The sequence below is a fragment of the Culex pipiens genome, chromosome 1 (genome assembly GCF_016801865.2).
Source record: "Culex pipiens pallens isolate TS chromosome 1, TS_CPP_V2, whole genome shotgun sequence".
Lineage (NCBI taxonomy): Eukaryota > Metazoa > Arthropoda > Insecta > Diptera > Culicidae > Culex > Culex pipiens.
The window spans coordinates 40,732,744-40,752,893 of NC_068937.1; the positions used below are offsets into that span (position 1 = coordinate 40,732,744).

General features: G+C 37.5%; 1 protein-coding gene and 1 long non-coding RNA gene across 2 annotated transcripts; one reads left to right on the forward strand and one right to left on the reverse strand.

Moving 5' to 3' along the window:
• Positions 1–1,984: 1,984 nt before the first annotated feature.
• On the reverse strand, positions 1,985–19,135 carry LOC120417794 (uncharacterized). Its single transcript, XM_052710432.1, has 7 exons — positions 18,891–19,135; positions 18,291–18,471; positions 17,876–17,917; positions 12,618–12,892; positions 11,426–12,546; positions 2,998–3,168; positions 1,985–2,540 (listed from the first exon to the last, which is right to left on the reverse strand). Exons 2-7 carry the CDS (start codon positions 18,408–18,410, stop codon positions 2,335–2,337), a joined length of 1,935 nt encoding a protein of 644 aa, XP_052566392.1. The 5' UTR covers positions 18,411–18,471; positions 18,891–19,135; the 3' UTR covers positions 1,985–2,334.
• On the forward strand, positions 14,178–15,191 carry LOC120417869 (uncharacterized). Its single transcript, XR_005605521.2, has 2 exons — positions 14,178–14,795; positions 14,855–15,191. It is a non-coding gene; the product is annotated as an uncharacterized LOC120417869 (long non-coding RNA).
• Positions 19,136–20,150: the final 1,015 nt, after the last annotated feature.

Sequence of the window (20,150 nt, forward strand, 5' to 3'; positions counted from 1 at the left end):
TTCAGCAAAAACTCCAAAACTTGCTTTATTATTATTATTATTATAGTATATTATTGACACTTTACCATAATTTGCCAAATCTGATTTATGGTTTAAAAGATTGATTAAATCAATTTTTATATTGTGAGCCAGCTCCATTTGATTGAAAGATGTTTTTGGTCAAGGTAAATTTAATTTAAAAAAATCCTTATACGTGAGGACAGCAGCCGTATTGTGTTCCAAGAATCCAAGAATGATAGAAGAAAAAAAAACACTGTTGTTCGGACGGTGTCGAAATCATCGCAACTAAATTTGGGGAATTAGCCGCTTTGCAGCAGATCAACCTTTGTGATTTTCTTACATTTTTAAATTTAACACTTTCCGGAAATCCTTTTCCTACTCCTTGTGATCATCCTTCACTAGAGTACAACGTATCAACAAATTTTATTCAATTTAATTCATATTTTTTACTCATTAATGTATCGTGCACTAATTGTTCAGTGTTACTAACAAGATTAATTGCATTTTTCGGCGCTCCGTCGGAATCCAATTCTGCCCTTTACTGTGTGTCGTGTGTGCTCTGTCCTGTGGGTTAGCACAGAAATTCACTTAATTCATTTTTTTGAGTAGATAAACATTCGCGATTAAACTCCAGTTTCCTACAGTGTTATACAGTTAATTTTTGCCCAATTTGATAAAGATTATTTGTGATGAAATATTATTTCAATATTTATTGACCAGGTAGCAGTTATTGATCAGCCCGCCTGTGTGCTTCTAGCAGATGCGGCGAATGAAGCTGATGTAGGTAATCTCGAAAACACAAAACTTTAAAATTCGATATCTTTGAAACGAAACATATTCATTTCTGTCGATTAGTGATTCTTATGTAAAATTGGCCGGGGAACACGATGGTGAGGTCAAATAAAAAAAATAAGTTGGGGTGTTTTGAGATACGGCCGTTTAAAGTTTTCAATTGCGCAATACAGGTAGAAAAACTATATTAATCAACATTTTGATCACGGAAATGGATTCTACGTCCAATTAACTTCAAAATTGAGTCTAAGACCGACCTTCTAAGATTTGTGGTTCCTGAGTTATCGTCGTTTGAAACTAGGAGGTTCGGTCAAAAATCGCCAAAAAGTCGATTTTTTGGGGAGGTACAAAAATGGAGGGGGTGGTCCGATTTGGATGAAATTCGGGATTCTTGCATGTTTTGATAGTTGCGTGCCTTGACGTGTGACGGATGGAGGTGGAGGAGTCCTCCGAAGCTGCATTCTCGGGAATCGGAAGAAGTTCGTTGAGGTCATCGGAGAAGGAAAAGTGGAGCAGAATCTGCTTAACAAGTTCAACCCACTGCACTCAACTCCCGGTGGTTGGTCACTTTTTCGTTTGACACTTTTTTAGTTTGTATTCCATTAGTTTGACAAAGTCAAACTATAAAGTGACGAACTCTCACTTTTTACACTGTCAAACCATCGGGGTTTCAGTGTATCCGAAAACAAAAACAGCAACAATGCCAGCCCAGCAGGAGGAGGAGACGCCACGGCGGTTCCAGCACCCGGCCAGATAGAAAGTAAACAAAAGCAACCAACTTTGGTGGTGAAGAAAACCACGGCTTTTTACAAGCTCTTAAAGATATAGTGATCGGTTGTGAATTTGGTTTCAAGCCGATTTACAAACTAACCCGATTTGGAGGTGGAGGTCAAATATCTACTGAAGATGGTTCTCAAACTCGACGCGCTAGAGGTGCATGTAGTTTTCTTCCCCAAGGGATAAACCGATCTGAAGAAGCTCTCTGCAATAAAGGTTGTGGCAAGCACTATCATCCGGTGGGAGGCCTACCGGAATAAGCGGCCGAACGTGACCCAGTACAGGAACTGCTTGCAGCATCAGAAATAGAGCCCTAAGGACAAAGTTCTTTGCCAATACAAAATCAAAAATCTCAACAATTTTGTCGATTTCCCTTTTTTGTGATATTTGTGGCCAGAAAAAAAAATCAATTACGTTGAAATGCTAAACTTTTGTATTTTTCTTTATTTATATAGCTGTCTCACAATAATGATTACTTCATAACATAATATATTTACAAACTTGAAAATCAATCATCAGTGAAATTCTGCGAACTCCATTCGGTTTTTAGCCATTACTCTTCAGCAAGCTCCTACAATGATACATTCTCAGCCAATTACATCAACTATCGTACAATATATATTATCTTATTGGGTATAGAAGCAAACGCTTTCTTCTTCATCTTCTCCCACTATTGTTCTCTTCCACAATCTACATCTAAATCAGGTGACTCCCAGGCGCAACGTTAAAATCAAATAAAAATTAAACTCTTAATGGCAGTTCCGCTCACTGCTCGTGCCGCAGCGTCCGCACGCTGTTCATCAGGCCGGCGATCTGGTCCCGGGTGTCCCGTTCCTGGGCAAGCAGCCGCTTCCGGACGCGCTGCTTGTGGGCGAACTTACCCTCCAGGGACTGGCGGCGCAGCTGGAGCGTCTCGTGGCGGGCGCGCTGTTCCGCCACCCGTCGCAGCAGGCGTTTGCGCTGCAGTTCGTCTGCGAAGATCGGGCGGCGTTTCGGGAGTTCGCGAAAGGGAGTTTGAGGTTATGTATGCGGTGCAGGTGCGATGGTGGGAAATTGTGGTGCCAGGACGACGAGAAACAAAAGAAGATAATTTTGGATAAATGATAAATGAATGGGGAAGCAATGATGAAGAGTAGGAAAGAGAGCGAGAGGAAAGTGAAGCCACCTGATTTTGTTCCTTTTGTTATGTAAATAAATTATCCTAAGGTTATTGGAACGAGAGGCCGCGCCTCCACGCGGTCGGTAGAGCAACTAACAACTACTACAAACGAATACTACTACAACCTAGTGCTACCACGAGTAAATAAACAATAGAGAATAAAAAACTATTCAAAGAAAACCGGCGGCGATAGAACACAAAAATATACAGGAAAAGTCGCTAAATCTAAAATTTCGGAAGTTTCCACCCTCGGGCTTAGGGCTTATTACCGCGCTGTTGGTTCTGGAGGGCGAGCGCCGCCTGTTGCTTCTTCGCCAGACACACCGGACAGATGTTGTCCCGCTGGCGGAGCAGCTGCGGGTTGAAGATGCTGTTGCTGTGGCACTTGAGGTGGTATATGTTGCAGCAGTACACGCACGCGCTCAGACTGTCGGGGGAACCTGGAAGAAAAAGAAAAATAATGTTAGGAAAAAAATTCTTTATTATTTAAAAAAATATTTGCTGTACTACCATGATACTTTTGACCCTGTTTCTTCCCTTATGAATTTGCATTTGATGTGTTTTATTGAATAGGTTCATGTTCAACAAATCTTGACTTTTTTTTTATAAGGTCCTATAAACAAAAGTAAACATTGAGTGTATCCCGCTTACTCCGATGGCCTTTGACATAAGGTGTGAAAGGGATACACTCAATGTTTACATTTGTTTATAGGACCTTATCAAAAAAAAGTCAAGAAATAATTGCTGCGTTTAACTTTACGCAGTAGGCCTGGCCGCATCATAGAAATTTTATAATTAAATCAAACGGCTTTTTGTTTCTAACAAATTTGTACTTTCTGCGTAGTTTGCGCTTTCTTAGTGCATCTTTTGCGAAAGCTTCAGCAAAAGTGTCTTTTTCGCTTGCAAACTTTCTTCACAATAGGGGGCAAAAGAAAATCGCTTCCGAACATCTCGATGAAAATCAATCAGTCGAAGATTTTTTGTGATTCTCATTCACTACCTAAATTCATTTATTTCGTTATGTTTACAAACATTGTTCACCTACGAAAAGTGACAGGTCATTGTTCCACCGATTAATCCAAATGATATTTTTGTGAGTATCTTTTTACCGATCTTTCGTGCGCGAGAGAGGAGAGCCATGTTCGCATCAGATTTTTTCTCTTGATGAGCGTCAAAAGATTTTCTTTTCATGAAGATTCTTCCATCACTGGAAGGGAATATTTTTGTTTTGTTTTCTCCGAGTAATTTTTTTTAATAAATTCAATAAAAAAAAACATAACGAAATCAAGAATTAAAAATATTCTCAAAATTACCCAAAAAAAGCATCACAAAATGAAAAAAAAAATAAACAGAAACAGAAATAAATTAAAAATTAACCATTTCGAAAATAAAGAAATCCAGAAAACCCAAAAATCGAAATAAAAAAATATACGAAATTAAACATACAATTCGCTCCACGGCAAAAAAAAATTAAAGGTTTAAAACATAAATGAAAAATTAAAAATTATAAACATTCTATAAATTTGAAAAAAATGCATCGAAAAATCAAAGAACATTAAAACAAAGAAACACAAAAACCCAAATAAAACATTGCAAAAATCAAACAATTTAAAAAATTCTAAAAGTTTAAAGTATTGAAAAACACTGAAAATTTAAAATTAAAAAAAATAAAATAATCTTGAAAATTCAAAAGTTTTGAATCATTCAAAAAAGAATTCATTCCATAAATAACAAAAAATAGATTTTTTGTGAAAATTAGAAAAACAATTGGGTATTTTTAGTTCTTTTTTTTTTGAAAAAAAAAAATTTAATTGCTTGTAATTTTATTTTTTTGAATTTTCGGAATGAAGAAATGAAATAGAAGATGAAAAACTTAAGAATTAATAAACTTATAAATTCCAAATAATATCTAAACTAATTTAAAAAATACTAAAAAACTTCAAAGTTTCAAATCAATTGAAATGTAAAAAATTAATCTTAAAAATTTCTCTTAACGTTAAAAGCCAAAAAAAAACAATGATTAAAAATTCAAAAACAAATCTAAAATCCGAAAAATAAATTTCAAATGTTAAGAGAAACTAAAATTGAAAAAGATCAAAACATGAAGAATAAAAAATTAAAAGCGTCTAAAATTCTAAGCAAAAAAAAATCTTAAGTTTGAAATGATTTATGTAACATTAAAAAAATAAATTAATAAAAAGTGTCTGACAAAAATTAAGAAATCCAAAGTTTCGAATTCAAAATTACAAAACAAAATCTTATCTTCATAAAAAAACAAAAGAATAATCTTTTAGAAAAATCAACAATTTTAAATGATTTAAAAACGACCATGAAATTCGAAAAAGTAAAAAATAAAATAATAAGTTTTATTATATTCAAAAAGATCAACAATTCTATATTTCAAAAGATTCGAAACGAAAAAAACAAAAACTTAAAGAAAACTAAAATACAAAATTAAAAAGATAACAAAAGTTTAAATCAATTCAACAAACATGGAAAATGTTTAAAAAAACTGAATAAAAAAACATTATAATACTAAAAATAAAACTTTATGTCTCAAAGAGTAAAAAAAACTCAAAAGATTTTATAATAAATGAAACATTTAAAAAAATAAGAGATTTAAATGATTCAACGAAGATAAAAAAATCAAAGAATTAAAAATGTCAAAAACATAAAAAGAAAACAAAAACTTCGGATTATCGACTCTGGACTGTATTGACAAAAATAAAAATATATAGTAATTCTTTAGAAAACTGAGGTCGCTGGGCATTGTTCGGCCCCGCCTAAACATAGAAGCAAGCATCTGAAGGAAACTCGATCTTCCAATCCCCTCAGGCAAATCAGGGATCAGCGCGTATTTAATATGAGAAGATAACATGTTTCAACACTACGGATCAATTCACTGCTAGAGTGTAAACCTTCTGATGGCCGACTGCTTAGCGTCCCAAACCACCAATCCAAAGGTGTGAGTTCGAATCTCACCTGATTCTTTTTCGTTTTTGTTCATATACAAAGTTCAAATTCCTGATTCCAATTTTCAAATGTACCGACCGGGATTTGATCCCTGAACCTTCTGCTTGTGAGGCAGAAGCCGTAACCATTAAGCCACGGAGCCGGTTATTCAAATCAAAACTTACAAATGCCCAAAAAAAAAAACAAATCATAAAAAACTATAATTTAACGACATGGAAAAAATCAAACAATTAAAACATTTTTGAAAATTCTATTTATTTTTGAAAAAAAGAGTGTTAAAAAATCTTAAATCTATAGTTTTTTTTTCTGAAATTCTTAAATTAGTTGAAGTTTTTGAACAAAAAAATTTGTTTTGTTCAAAAAGTTGAAAATTTCTCAGAAATTAAAAAAAAACAAAAAAGTTTAAATTTAATAATTCAAAAGATATTGTAAAATATCAAAAACTCAGCAAAGTTAAATAAATAATAAGTTTTATTTGATTCAAAAATTATAAAAAATCTAATATTTCAAAAAAAAACTATATCTAAAAAAAAAATTTAAAAAATATAAAAAAAATAAAATAAAATAAAATCAAAATGAAAAAAAAATAAATAATAATACTCATAAAATTAAAAATTCTTGAATTTTAAATTTTAGAATTTTTCTTTTTGTTTGCTTTGACTAACTAACAAGATCGGACATCCAAAAATCTCAGAAAAGGCATTCAGCCGGGGGGCTTGTCGAGTACCAGAAAATAAGATTCCGACTGGTACCGACAGATTTTTTCTTTGTCTGCTGTTTTTTTTATATTTTTTTAATTTTTATTTTTCTTTTTATTTTTTTTTTATTTTTTTTTTAATTTTTATTTTTTTTTTTTTTTTATTTTTTTTTTTTTTTATTTTTTTTTTTTTGGGAGGGTGGTCCAGCCGCACATTGTTGATGTTGAAACCTCTAAACTGGGCCCTCGTCCTGTCACGTCCGTCAGTAGTCTTGTCGTACATTACAACTAGAATCAGATCTGCCAATGAATTAGTACACTTCGACCAAATAAACACTGACGCTGTATGGATCTGACTCTAGAATAAATGCACAGTTACGTGTTATTCATAAGTCCAAAATGTTCAATCATTCATATAAGTCCAAATATTCATTTGCTAACTACTTTGGATTGAAAATCTAAACTTTAATCTAAAATCCTCTAAACGTCTAAACTTAATGTTCAAAACTTAACATTCCTTTAACTGTTGGTGTACTACTTTTATCAAAAACAATAAAAATTTATGAATTGATATACAAATAGGACAGAATCGCGATTTGAAAAAGAAATGACCATTTACGTCAAAAGATCCGTAGTTCCTCGATTCGCAACAATGGTCGATACAACCATAATCCGAAAACCGTTAGTTCAACAGATCAACGAATTTTGTCCGATATCGCAATTCGCAATTCGCAATTTTCAGTGCAAGAACGGGCCTTGACCGATCTTATGCACTAGGTTCCCGACGAACACGCACTGCCCTTACACCTACATCTCACCCTTGCTCTGAGTCAGTACGAGCAGCACGCTAGAACACGCTTTGAGTGTTCGTGCCAGGCATGCACACCTTCTTTTCCGGTTACGCATTTTAACTCGGCCGGGGGTGGTACATTACGTAGGGTTTGATGTAAGTATAAGCGCCTAACCATTTATAGTGTGCCTATCAATTTTCATTAAAGCAAGTACTGTTTTATTTTTAGTTTGAAATCAAAAACTAGTTGTTATTCTACTGTGTACTGTTTTCTCCTGAAATCTTCCCTAATGTTGAATCGTGTTAATCTGTTGCTATTTATTCTGTCGCGGTGTTTTGTTACAATGTTTTGAACCTAAGCATGTTATTCAAAAGTTTACCAAAAATACAATAATTTTATGTGTGTGATCATTCAATATATTAAGTAAGGACTCGAACCATACTTGTTTGAAGAAAAGGGCGTAGATTTAAACAATAGACAATAAAGGAAAGCAAACTACATAAAGTTCGATACTGAAAGAATAATTGTAGTTTGAAGGAAAGAAGAGTAGGAGCCGATGAAAATTATATTTTAATAAATAAATAAGTAAATGGGTAAAGGAAAGATCAATGATAAACAGAAGTTAACATTGTTTTGTTTACATATTAAGGTAAACTGTTTTTGTTAGGGAAAACACGTTTCAGTATTCATTGGGAAATGAGAGAAGGAAAGTAGAAAGATGAGTGAAGCAAAATTAAAGTAAAGTACTGGTTCGGTAACTGAGCTTGTTTGACTAAACTACTTGGGCTGTAGCCCACTTAAAAAGCAGACAAACGTAAAATAACCAAACAAACCGGAATGATGAGGGACCAGTGGATGCACAAGCAAGTTCAGCAAATTAGAAATCATATTTAAGTTTTAATGAAATGTTATGTCAAAATTTAAGGAAAAATTAAAGGTGAGCTCTGAAAGAAATTTAAGCAACCATCATTTTACATTTGTAGAGAAAATGTTATGCATCGGTCCCCTCGTCATTTTTCGTTCAGCCCAGTTTGCGAGCAGCATTCGGTAACTGTGCTACATTCTCAGCCAAGTTACCGAACAAGTACTGTTGTTGGAAATGTGCAGAAGAAATACCCCGTGCTGCGATGTTCTAGGTACATCCACAACAGTTCGTTCAACATGCTGTGAATCAAAACAATACCTTCTACAATCACAAATGACTTCCCTTTCCCACATTGCCACTTTGTTATTGTTGTCCATGCTCTGCAAAGAAAGGGATGTTAATAAAATATAAAAACTATAAAATAACGATACTAATACTTTCCGGAACCTGAGTGCCATCAGGTTGTTGTTGTTGCTGTTGTTTCCAATGTGATAGATATCACACCGGAGACGTCTTGATTCGGTTGTCCTGGTGCGACCGTCCTCCAGTCGTAGGCCCAGGCATGACATGAAAATGAAGACAAAAAGATGCATTAATACATGAACTTCTTGCTCACGAATAACCCAATCCCACCCAAAACAACACAGCTAATCTAGGTATGCACCCAAACCAACTGCGTTGTTCCGTGCCCTCCTCATTCGGCTATTTCAATATGATTGTCCTGGAGAATCCTCCCTAAGGATCGTTAAATTCCGAAGTAACTTCCCAAAAGGGCACAACCCCTGTTGCAAACAAACAGTTCACTTTGAATGTGACTGGAATAGGCTGCCTGCTCACACCCAAGGCTACGCTCCATTGAAAAATCACTACGGAACTCCCTAGTGATGGCCGTCCACGCAATCATACTTCGTCATGATAGTGCTACCTTGTCACTCGCCTATACGTCGGTTACGTAAATACATGTGACAAGACAGGGCAATCACCACGATTCGAAACATGGACATCATCGACCGCCAGCTAGACAGATGTTCAAGTCATCATCTAGCATACGGGGAGGCATGAGGATAGGGAACTGATGCAGGACCAGAGCTATACTGTTCAGACTCTCATAACCAGGAATACTAACAACCAACATTTGGCGGATCGCTTCCCTGATTACGACAGTCGCAAACAGGACTGCCGATACAGTCAGTTCCGCTCCTTCCAGGATGTCCTGCACCTGGGCATCCCTAGTATCCAAAGGCATTAAAACATAGTTCAAACTAGCAGGACTGGGAACTTTATTTATTGCACTGTGGATACTTGGAATCTTGCAGCCCTTGGCCGACATCAACGAATTTTGTCCGATATCATTACATTATTGATTGATCGAGACTCTATGGACAATTTGACATAAAAGAATGCCTTGTATTCTACATCAATCAAAGTTTATTGACAGCATTACTCTAACTTAATAATTGCAACTAACTTTAACATCAAAAAGATTTGGAAAGGATACAGATTTATTTTAAATGCTAATGCTAAGCGACAAATCAATTGTACTATCCTGAAGTCCCGACCTAAATCCCACATTGTGATAGTGAAAAAGTCACAGAAGCAGCGGTGTCTTGTGCAATTGTGATATTTTCACTATCGGAGAACTACTTAGTTCACGAAGACAGCTTATCGGTCTACGCTTAAGCCCTGGGGCTGCGGCAAAGCGAGTTCTCGTAGCATGAAGTGGTGTCCATAGTGCTTATAAAAAAGAATGTATACCCAAATTTTAACTAATGCACTAGGATCAAATCATGCCCCTTGACTTGACAAGGCCCAGGGATTAATTGTTGAAATAAAATCTTAAAAAAAAAACTTTTAAACGTTAAAAATAAAATAAAAACTGCCAATAAAAAGTTATTTCAATTTAAAAAAAAACAAAAAGACATGACAAAAATAAAAAAAAAATCTTTCTAAAAAATTTCCAAGTGTCTAAATTTACAAGCAAAGAAAAAATATTATCTTTAAAATGATTCAAAAAACAATTAAAGAATTAATTAAAAATTTCAAATGAGTTGAAATTGGTAAAAACCAGAACATTCAAAATTTAAAAAAAAATCAAATTCAAAATTACAAAAATAATCTTTTTGCAAAACCAACAGTGTTTCAAAAACGACCAGTAAATTCCAAAAACTAAAATATAAAATAAAAAGTTTTATTAGATTCAACAAAAATAATAAATATTTCAAATTTCAAAAAATATCTAAATAAAAAACAGGAAAATATTAAAAATAAACTCCATGACTCAAAGAGTAAAGCAAAATTATCAAAAGATTTAATAACAAATGAAACATTTCTAAAATCAAGAGATTCTAAATGATAAAAAATCAAAGAACTAAAAATATCAAAAACAAAATAAAAAAAGAAAATTTCAAAAAACATACAGCCCAGATTTGATTATTCGAAGGCACTGGCAAAATTTCACTTTGGATAATTGGATAGCACTTAAAGTTCTCTTGAGTCATTTAGAATTTTTAAATCCAAAATGGCGGTGATGAAATATTGAAAAAATGCATTTTTAAATTTAATAGGCAATAAACCATTCAAATTTGACTAAAAGAACTTGAATTCAACGTTAAAAGTAATAAAATAGAAGAAAAAAACAAATTGTTCGTGATTCGATTATCCGACGTCCCGTACAATCCTTCGGATAATCGACTGTTTTGACGCAAATAAAAATATTTGCTTAAATCCTTAAAAAAACTATGAAAAAAAAACAAAAGATTCAAATCAAAAGTTTCAAATGCTCAAAAAATAAAAATAAAATGATCATCAAAAAACTATATAAAAAAATAAAACAACATGGAAAAAATCGAAGAACTAAAATAATTTTGAAAGTTCTATCAATTCTTTAAAAATCTAAAAAAAAATGAGTATTCAAAGTAGTTTTTCTGAAATTCTAAAATTTTTTGAAGTTTTTGAGCGAAAATTTGTATTAAAGAGCTTGATGTTTTTTTCAGAAATTGAAAAAAAACAAAGCAAAAATTTTAAATGATTCAAAAAAGATTGTAAAATTTCAAAAACTCGAAAAAAAAACAATAATAAATTATATTTGATTAAAAAATTATCAAAAATCTTATATTTAAAAAATAATAATAAATCAAATAAAAATAAAAATAGTTAAGTACCACGCTTTGCCGTGAAGTGCGATGCTCAGAGACAACCATGAACCATGGACATTTTTCAAAAATGTTTGTTCTTTAAAATTTGCAATGTGATTGAATAGTTTTATGAACTTATAACATTTATAGGCACGAATCAACGCATAACATGTTGATTTTGATGGTGAACGAGACCCAAAAGTGGAATAAATCATTTTTGATTTAGGGTCAACCTACCTGTTTTATTGCACACGATGCACATCTTGTTCTCCAAATCGGCCAGCACCAGCTTGTTACTCTCGGCCGTTCCCGTCACAACACGCGCCGCCGCCGCCGCCGCTCCCGATCCCGAACTCGACGACGACGATCCCGAACCTCCTCCCTTAACACTGCCCGCCCCCGTCCGGTCCGCAATCAGCTCAAAGTGCTTGCGCTTCTTGACGCCCCGCGTGGCCGGCGGCGAGTACAGAATCGGTCGCTTGTTGACCCTGCGGCGCGCAATGTGGCTCAGCTGCTGCTCGTAGTAGTCGATCTTGCCGTAGTGGAAGTCCTTGCGTTCGGTGCTGTTGCAGCTGCGCCGCTTGCGTTCGGTTTTGCGCGTCGCGAGGGCTTTGCTCTCGTCCAGGGTGAGCAGACCGAAGTAGCGCAGGAACATGGGCTGGGGCAGTTCGGCGATGTCGGTGGGTTGCGGCTCGACGTACTCCTCGATGGGGCTGCGAACGGGGTCGGACGACGAGTCGTCGGAGGCTTTGACGGAGAGCGGCGTTGAGGAGCGCGAGTTGGGGGAAGAATCGGACGAAGCGTTGCCTCCGCCGCTGGAGGCACCTCGCTTAGGCAGCGGGTCGCTCTTGGTCTTGGTCATGGTTGCGCGTTGGCGCGGTAAGCTCGGCTTGGCGACCTCCCCCTCGGGGGCGTTCTGGTTCTGGTTCCTGGCTTTTGTCAACGCTTGCAGCAGATTCAACCGACTCTTCTTGATCGCAACCGTTGGCGGAAGTTCCGGCAGTTCGTCCTCTTCATCGTCCTCCTCCACCTTAACCGGCGAAGCCTTCTCCAGGTCGGGGAGCTTTGCGATCGGGCGCGCCAGCGACGGCTCTCCAGCCGCAGTCTTGGGCAACGTCTTGACCAGCTTGCGCGGCACCGCGATCGTTTCCGGTGCGATCTTCTTCAGCGCTTGCTCGCGAGCTTGCTGCGAACTCGAAGATCCATTTCCCGTGCAGCGTTCCTCCTTGGGCTTCAGCAGCGACACCTGTTGCTTCTGGTTGTACGGATGGGCGCCCGTCGGCGACACCGAAGAACCGACGCTGCTCTGGGATTCGTCCTTTTCCTTTTTGGGACGAGCCTCGTCGAACGAAGACAACCTGGAATCAACCATGAATAAAAACGAATCTCATTAAAATCCGTCCAAACATCAATCAAGCATCACACTCACTCATACTTGTGGACCAGCTGGGCCTCGCTCAACCGCTCCGTCACATTCCTCGGAGTATATTTCGTGTTGAAACTCATCTCGTAGTGGACGGACAGGGCGCGCGAGACGTACCCGTGGGCGGTTTCCGCGTCCACGTCGACCAGTTCGCGGGCCGATAGTTGCCGCAGGTACGCGAAGATGAGCCCGTCCAGCTCCTGAACGAGCGGCCGCTGCTCGTTGCCGATCTCCACCATTTCCGACTCTAGCTCGTGCAGGTAGCGCTTGAGCTTGGAGATCTGTGTAAAGAAAGATGAAGGCGAAATTTAGTCTCCCAATTTTCTCTGCCCTTCTTTCCGACGCGAGATTCTCAGACACACAATCCGTATTAAAATTCCCTTTGTCTCTCTCATTCCCGTTTTCTCAATCATCCACCCTCGACAGAACGTATCCACAAAAGCCGACACAAAACAAAATTTGCTAACGCAGGTTAACGGGACGTAGTGGGTGATCTGTTCCACATCCCCGTCCATTCATTGCGGTTTCGGAGAAAACAAAAGAATCTTCGGCGATTGTTCGTGGACGAGGAGAAGCGAACGAGTGATAGAAAGAGACGAGATAAAAGAAGAGAACTCACAACAAGACTCACAAGCTATAGTGACGGTCGCTATACCCTCTAATATTTTGGTGCAGGAATCATCTAAAGATAGTTTATTCTATCACTAATATACAACACTGGGATTAAAAAATCGTTCAAAGAGCAGCTGCACAAAAGAGAGGGAACTATTTTTTGGTGGGATCTATGATATTGAATGTCTGGCCCTTTTGAAATTTTAGTCTTGTCTATATTGTTGTTAGACTATATTTTGAAAACGGTGCACTTAGCTCTCTACTTTCCACATTTTTTCGGATTTAAAAAAAAATCCCGCGTTTAGGAAGTCATTTTGAGCAACTTTTGTTCTACGAAAAACTGTACTTCTCTTGTTTTATATTTTTCTCAATTCATTTTCAGTATTTTAATTTGCATTTATCTCATTGGGTTTATGTTTGGTTATGATAGTATTTGGCTTACTCTACCATCTCCTATCTTTACCTTTTACCTATCTAGTTTTTTGTTGTTTTTACAATAATTTTTAAATTTTTTGCTCATTTTTCACACTTTTTACTATAAAACGATACCATTATCATTTAAATTTAAAGTAAATGCTTAGAGGCAGAGTCTGGTACACTACAAAAATTATTGCATATTTATTTTCACATAGTATAAGGGAAATGTTTTTAATAAACACAGCCAAATTTGAGCCCAGAAAAAATACATTTTTAAAAACGTTGGCTAAGTTACATTAAACCATTGACACTTCCAACCTTATCATTTGCTTGAATTTTAAGAGTTCTTCTTTAGAATGCGTTTTAAACATAAAAAAATTTGCGATTTTTTGGATTGAAGGCCGTTGAGTACTGCAATTACAATCGAAAGCAAATTCAATTTTACATAAAAAATGAGGCCAAAAAATGTTAAGTACAAGATTTAAAATATGTACAAAAATTAAAACTTCAAAAAAATACTTCATAAATCGTCGGCCATTTCAAGCAAAACATTGTAAAACGGCCATTGTCATTTTTCAAAACATTGAGAAAAACGAGAATGAAATTTGCAACTAGTAATTCAATTCCTATTTTAAGAAAAATGAACAATTTACTATGATTATTCACTCAAATAGCGTAAAACTAGTGTGCTTAAGCTTCGCTAAATTCAAATTCACGGGAACAGTTTTTTTCCCCAAGAAAATCAATGAAAAAAATAATTAGGCCTCGTGCGAAAGTTTTACCAGTGCGGGATCGAGCTGGGCCCTTTGCGTGATAGCACCTTTGTAAACAGTGACAGTTTCGTTTTCCAGTTGGACCCTAGGCCAAACACGATGACGGTTTGTTTATGTTGTTCTTTTGTTTTGGCCTGGCAGGCCAAACCAAAACAGAGTCTGCTTTCGTGTTGGGGCCTTTTCAAGCAAACTTTTGTTTTAATTTTGAAAGGGTTTTTTTTTATTTTCGCGGCCAGTTCGATAGAATTTTGTGTAATCGAGGGCAAATCGCGATATTCTGATGTGAAAAATATAATTTTACAGTGGAAGAAATTGTTTATTCTGCAATAAGGTTGGGAAGTTGCCGTGGCTGCCGTGTTATGTTCATTCTGCATTTATCAAGGTCAGTAACTTTTTAAGGGTTTTAAAATGGTAATACTTAGATAAGTTTCTATTTTACAGACAAATTCCCTTAGTGGAGGATTTTCAACAGAGTATATCGTGGACGAACTTGTGTGAATCAAGCTGCTGAAATTGTCGCTGGAACCGCGCCACAATATCGCTAGGCCGTTCGCAAAAAGCTACTGGGTCGGTGGACGGTCATGAGCAACTCCCGAGAAAAACGGTGATTCGGAGCACTAGCAACGGAGAGTTTCATCGGAACGAGATGGAGACAGTAAGACACGGGAATGCAAACTAATGTGAGAAATGGCTTCAGGAAAGATCGAAAATTCGATGGCCAATGTTCCACGGTGGAGTTTCTATCATTATTCAACCGAAGGTTGGATCCGAAGACTGTCGACAGAGATGGCAGATGGCAAAAAACCATCGCGAAGCCCTCGTTTGATTGTTTTTTCCAGTTACAGAATTCACTATAATGATGTATGAAGCAATTGTAGATTTTGTACAAACGAACAATTTTGTAGAACACTATTTTGTTCTAAACTGAGTGCTGTTGCCACCATCGCCGTCCCTCACTCGCGATGGTGAGGGGATTTTTGTTTACGCTCTAATGTCAACAGCACTCAGTTTAGAACAAAACAATGTTCTACAAAGTTGTTCATTAGTAAAATATCTGCAAGTGCTCCATACATCTTTATAGTAAATACCTTAACTGGAAGGAAATAAATGAAAAAAGCTTTTTTGAGGCCCATCGGCAAATACCTTCCCTGACTGTCGATCGAAGGAAAAATGAAGTAATGCTTGTTACCGAATAAATAAAATTTATTTGCAAACATTTTTGGGTTACGTTTATTTCAATTGTGACGAATATTACTATTATCACGTCTTATGTTTTATGAAGTGTCTCTTTTGCGAATGGCCATTTCTCCAAGCCGCTTCCTGGAGCGGACACTCCCGACACAGGTACCAATGTGCTCGTTCCTACAGCAGACTTCTCACCGCCGCCGGACGCTCTCCGCCACTTTATTGCTGCAAGTCGCTTCACGTCGGAGCTGATTCGTACCGTGTAAATTAACGAGATTTGTAAAAATTACCGTGATTTTCTTTTATTTGAAGCAGCAATCGGTATAAAAAACATAATTTGAAGCAAAGGGCCAAATTGATTTCAATTTTGTTTATAAACAACATCTTGTTTGTCCCTTGAGCTAACACGATTTCAAAACAAAACATCTCCAGTTTTCATATTGGTCCTTTATAGTAAAGGGGCTATGTGGATGTTGAAAACAAACCCAATCTAAATTACTTTGGCCCTTAGTAAAATTGGGATTTATTAATAAAAATATCAACTTTTTGAACTTTTCTCGATATATAGCGATAGTTGAAGACTTAGTGCATCATTTGCATAAAAAATCTCGTTTGTTTTGATTTTCGACTTAGGTCCTTTTACATTGTTTTGCTTGATTTGGTCCATTCTTTCGAATGGCTTAAAAGATGCGGCGTTTTTCCGCTTAAACATATTAAAGAGATTTCAAAAATTAAAACTACGGATTTCAGGAAAAAAAATTTTGTCGAAAAAAAGTTAATTAAAAAATCACCACTTTTTTCAGGCGGGGTTTCAAGCTGTCAAAATAGTTAGTTAGCACGAAACCCGGATTTTATATGGAGATTTTCAGAAAAGTGAAAATTTGACCATTTTCCGGGCATATTTCACAGGATTTTTTTCTGTGGGGTTGTTAAGCATGCCAAACTGAACCAAAACACGCTTTTAAAACACAAATATTTTTTGAAAAAAATAAATTCAACTAAACGCGTTTTTCGGTTCAGTTTGGCATGCTTAACTACCCCACAGAAAAAAAAACCGGTGAAATTTGCCCGGAAAATTGTCAAATTCCCACTTTTCTGAAAATCGCCATATAAAATCCAGGAAGGTGCTGTGTCCTATCCCTCGTCTAGACCAGACCAAAATCCATGATAAAACTGACAGACCAAATCTGTCAGACCAAGACTGTCAGACCAAAGAGCAAAAAGTACACAATCTTGGTCTTCGACGTAGGTGCACACAAATCAAGAAAAGAAAATTTGATATTTTTTTCCAGTTCAATGACTGGGTTCGGACTGCAAAATTGAATGTACGTCAGAAAATGATTAAACAGTGCGGCGTCCTGTACACCGACAATTAAATAAGCAGTTAAAAGCCTTATTCTTCCATTTTAATTTTTGATCGCGTTTTCGGTTTACACCTGAAAAATCTTGAAATTATTTATACGGATTTGTGATTCCTCTCTTTCCATCATTCCCTTGATAAAATCTGGGTTTCGTGCTAACTATTTTGACAGCTGGGAATTCCCGTCTTACCTTATCTAATCTACATACCTTGGGCCTGCATACATTTTTCTTTGGTGCGAGTTTGTCAAACTGTCAAACATGAAAAAGGGCGAGTTTTTTTTTTGTTTGTCATAGACTAATATTTCCTTTAGTAGTATAAACATTTTTAAATTTGCATATTTACGTAGCGATCAATAAAATGACCAAAATAATAACTTTAATTAAAACTGAATTCCAATTCTCATTCCCCGCCGCAACCTTGCCGCATCACATTGACCTGCCATCTTATCTTCTCCTAACTCGCTCACAAGACCCACGAGGCACTATCACCGGACGAACCCTCGACTTTGCTTTGTTTACAAAACGGAAATTCAAAAATAAAGTGCGTCACATTTTTGCGATAATCTGCCTCCTTTGTCATTAAACAAAACAAAAACTTCCCACTTTGCCTCTTCTTACACCGAGAAGGTGGCAGAAATGTTACGTTATTTTTAGCCCTGCCCCCTCTCCCCTTCAAGCCACCAAGTAGGCCGCACCACCCTCCGCCACACACGAAACGCCATATCACGCGCTTCAAGCGGATGGATTCTGCAAGGCCTGCCTGGATTCTCCAAACCAACCAACCAACCAACTAAATCATGATTTATCACCTCTCTCTCACTTCTTCTAGGAGGAGGACAGGCTCGAAATGCATCGCCTGCATCTGCCTACTTTGTTTTTGATTTCGGGAAATGCAACACATTTCGATGAACTCACCTGGCTCTGGGTCAACCCGTTGGACAGTTTCGAGGCCAGAAGCTGAAAGAATTGCAAGAGAAGGGAATTAACTTGTGGAGTTGAGAAATCATGCGTCACACGATCGAAGCAGGCTGCCTGACACGGTCAAAACATGGCAGCCGAACAGCCAAACATGGGGAACCCGTCATGGCCAACGTTGTTGCCTGCCGCGAATGGTAGGCCGGAAGTGTGAGACCCGCAGAGGAGCATGCTTCCGGCACACTCTGTTGGGGAAGGTGCGAGCGAGCGAAGTAACAAAGTAGGCCTGCGAGGAGCTGACAGTTGTTGTTCGGCTGACCATGAACTCGTACTTCTACAAGGTAATTCGGAGGTGGGTGAAGGTGGTGGGTTCGTGTTTTACGGGGACTATTCTACAAGGAATCTCCGCCTTTACCTGGTGGACCTTTATGAACACCTTGATGGTGCGCTGGCAGTAGATTAAGTCATCCTTCAGCTCGTTCGGGATTTGGAACCGAAGCATTTTCTCCTTGAGGTTTGCGTTCACCATTAGCATGGTCCCTTCTCCGTTCTCTCTTCGCGACTGTTGATTCGCTCTGCGTCTGACTTCTGTTCCGTAAGACTGGTTGCAACGCGGCTCTACTTTGTTCTAGCTGTTTCATTTTTCAAATAGAACTGAAACAGACCACCCGCAACGCGGAGTTGCAGTTTTATTTTTCGAGCAGTATTTTGAAACCGGAATAAAACTGCTCGACGAGTTTGTTTCAAACGTGAGACGATTTGGAACTGGAATAGAACTCAGTTTCAAAAAAAATCAGATATATGGAGACTAGTATGGAGATATCCACGTATTCTTACACACACACTATGATGCTGTGTTGATAATCATACGCACACAATTAAAAGCATTTTTTTGAAACAACATTTAGATCAGCGCGTTGCGAGCACCGTGTTCTAGTTTCATTTCCGCCAGTTCTAAAAATTTAAAACTGCTCGCAATTTGAAACAATTATAAAACTTCGCGTTGCAACCAGTCTAAATACCCTAATTCTGAGCCAATTTCACCCCCTTCCACAATGTCGACACTCCAAATCACAACCCGACTACTACTAGATTAGCTGCACCGACTAGTGGTAAATCACGCACTTGGACCGTCTTTTGCACTAGTAACTCGCACTCGCACTATAGTCTCGTAGTAGGCCACGGGACATAATGAGTCTCTCCGACTCTCCTTGCTCTCGATTGACCGTACCGACTGTGTGTCTCTATCTGTCTGTGACGACGGACTCGGGCTGAAGTTTGACAACGCGCGCAACCGTTTCGGCCACCGGAAGCGGATTTCAAAGTACTTAGCTTGACTTAGGCTTACTTCAAATCTACCAACTTATTGCTTAATTAATCAACCAATTAATGCATCGACTCGCAATTAAAACTTAATTTAAAAAGTAATTAAAAGAAATTCAGCCTGAATGATGAATCTTATCGTATCGCGTATACCTTCCCCTCTTTGGTGGGAGGTAGCGCCGCGACGGCGGCTGTGGTAACTACCAGAAGGCGCATGACAGACGCGCGAGCGGGCCATGCCGATGGTGGGTTTTTCGCTGTGCGGTTGGCTTGATGGACGGGTGAAATGTTTCGTGGAAACATTTCGTGCAGAGAGATCCCGAGCAAAAGCAATGAGAATTGCTCACTGCTTTTGCTGCTTTCACCAAAACTAGAAATAGATTTTCTTTGTATTTTTTTACAAGGCTCAAATTTTGTAGGGGCTTTTCTTATGACCAAAGAAGCCATTTTGTGTAGTTGGTTCACTAAAAGAATTACAGGCTTCAAGAATGTGGCTGTCCATACAAAAATGGTACGAAATATTCGAAAATATGTATCTTTTAGATGAATTTTCTGATCGGTACAACTACAAGTCTGGAGTTTTTTTGAAAAGGTCCAATAAACCAAATTTCCAGTTTTTGCGTTTTGGGTGTTTTTTGAAACCGCCTTGAGTCAGGGGTATTAAAAACACCCAAAAAGCAAAAACTGAAATTTTGGTTTATTGGACCTTTTCTAATCTAATCTAATCTAATCGAACACAAGCGCAGCCAGTCCGAAGAAAGCATCCTGGAAGAACTTGTGGTTAGATTACGCCCCAAGTTCTTTCTTGTCAATAGTAATAATTGCAGTACATCCGAGTTACCCCGAAAATGTATTGCAAAAATTAAAGCGGCCAGGCCTACTGCGTTGCATTAACCGCAGAGACAGATTCTGTGAACGGACCACATTTCACAGAATCAACAGGGGAGGAAGG

Bases quoted from the DNA above. Each gene is read 5' to 3' on its own strand.
- LOC120417794 (XM_052710432.1), bottom strand. From the start codon at position 18,410: ATGCTAATGGTGAACGCAAACCTCAAGGAGAAAATGCTTCGGTTCCAA. The intron at 12,893-17,875 runs GTGAGTTCATCG...TTCTTTACACAG, and splicing joins ACGGGTTGACCCAGAGCCAG to ATCTCCAAGCTCAAGCGCTA. The intron at 2,541-2,997 runs GTAATAAGCCCT...CGATCTTCGCAG, and splicing joins CCTCCAGAACCAACAGCGCG to ACGAACTGCAGCGCAAACGC.